At 22.4% G+C, this 1,896-nt stretch overlaps 1 protein-coding gene across 1 annotated transcript; it reads left to right on the forward strand.

Annotated features, from left to right (window-relative positions):
• Positions 1–292: 292 nt before the first annotated feature.
• On the forward strand, positions 293–576 carry OCT59_018222 (uncharacterized protein; the record flags this gene model as incomplete). The annotated part of the gene is made up of 2 exons (XM_066148621.1): positions 293–343; positions 421–576. 2 exons carry the CDS (start codon positions 293–295, stop codon positions 574–576), a joined length of 207 nt encoding a protein of 68 aa, XP_066004532.1.
• Between the last annotated feature and the right edge of the window lie 1,320 nt (positions 577–1,896).

The raw sequence follows: 1,896 nt of genomic DNA on the forward strand, positions 1-1,896 counted from the left end.
TTTTACCTTATAAATAAAATAGCTCTTGCATTTTAACTTTCCCAAAATTCAAACATCAATATTTCAAAGAATATTGTATTGGCTTTAAAATGATATAAAATTTAGAAATGGGTATTAAAAGAAATTTAAATATGTATATAGCCTGAAATTTTCAATTTTTTATATGTTTTACTATAAAATTTGAATCAGGCAATACTTTCCAACGTGACTATACATTGTTTACAATCACAATAGTTTTTACTTTTACTCTTTGTCGTCTTTGATTTTTTGTTAAATTTTACATTCTGTAATAATGTCCTTCGCATATGAACAAAATGCTACTTCAACGCATCATGTGATATATGTCAGTCTTATATTTATTCTTCATCAAATTTTCGTTATCTAACTAAGTAATAAGTGTTTGTATTTCTTTCTTAATAGTCTATTGATTCATACCTGTCAATATTTGATAACACTTTACAAGATAAAGTTCTAGATACAAATGAACAATATACAAACCTCACATCATATGTACAATACGCTGCTCCAATACACCTCACATCATATATTGCCCCAGATGAACAGGATCCCGGATAATTATAATAGGGGTCATATGTAAAATAAGTATAAAATTTTGTATTTTTAATGAGCAGGTTATATGAAAAAAACGTATATTTTAAGAAAATGTTATATGCAAAAATAGTATATTACAAAAATAGGTTATAGTAAAAAAAAGTATAAAATTTCAAATAAAAATTCAAGGTCATATATAGATTTATTATAAAAATGTATATTTTAACAGTTAGTATTTTGCTTTTTATCGTACTTGTGATAATATCACTTGTTACATTACAGGTTTTCATTGGTGGAGATCTTGATTTTATGACATTAGAAGAAAAAAAATTTATTTTGAAATTTTTTTTCTTTTTTTTCTCCTCTCTTTAGAACAGTATTAATAGCATAAAATCTAAAATCATAAATAGAAATAGTGAAAGTTTCATTATTTTTACGTTTGTTACTTGAAATATATAATATTCTTTCTTTTTTCTTTTTTTATGACAAAACATTCTGGATATTGGTACGGATTTTTGAAATTATAAGTATAGAGAATGTATGAAGGTATTATTTCTCAATTTTTTTTACTATTTTGTGTTTTTTTGTCTATAAATCTTACTAATGTTCTTTTTTTTTAGAGTTAACTCAAACTTCAAGAAGTGGATTTGAGTTCTTTTCTCTTTTTTGTTTTAGCGTTATTTTTTATTTAAGGACATTATTAATGGATTTTCTTTCTTTTATTTAGGGATATTTTAACTTGAACTTTGGTATTGATTTTAAAATTGCAATAAATGTCTCTTATTTTAGCATTTTTTGATTTTAAAACATTATTAATTGACTTTGGTAATTAACTTTTTTTTTTGTTTTACTTTTTTTTGATTTTGAATAATTATTAATATTCCTTTCTTTCTTTTTTTAGGAAAATCCAAGTTTCAGCTTAAAAAGTACTTAGATTTCATATCTTGGTAATAATTTTGTACTTCTTTGGTGGTATAACTTTCATTCTTAATCTTTTAGCAAACTTATTTTTGATCTTTAATGACAATTTTTGCTTTTGATCTCTAGTAATAGATTTGGTAATTTTTATTTTTAATCTTTGGAAATTTTGGGATTTTTACACATAGTTTTTTTGTTGTAAAATTGATGTTTATTTTGATCTTGTAAATAACATAGTTATCATAAAATTTTATCATACAGCATAAATTTTACCTGATAAAACTGTGTGTATTTTATTGATTTGCTAGATTTTAAACATTATATAGAGGTGATATCTAAATTACCCTATTTTAACATATATGATATTGATATATCATAAATAAAAAAATAAAATTTTAACGTAAATATATATTAATGTCATATGAT

The sequence above is a fragment of the Rhizophagus irregularis genome, chromosome 27 (genome assembly GCF_026210795.1).
Source record: "Rhizophagus irregularis chromosome 27, complete sequence".
NCBI classification, from domain to species: domain Eukaryota; kingdom Fungi; phylum Glomeromycota; class Glomeromycetes; order Glomerales; family Glomeraceae; genus Rhizophagus; species Rhizophagus irregularis.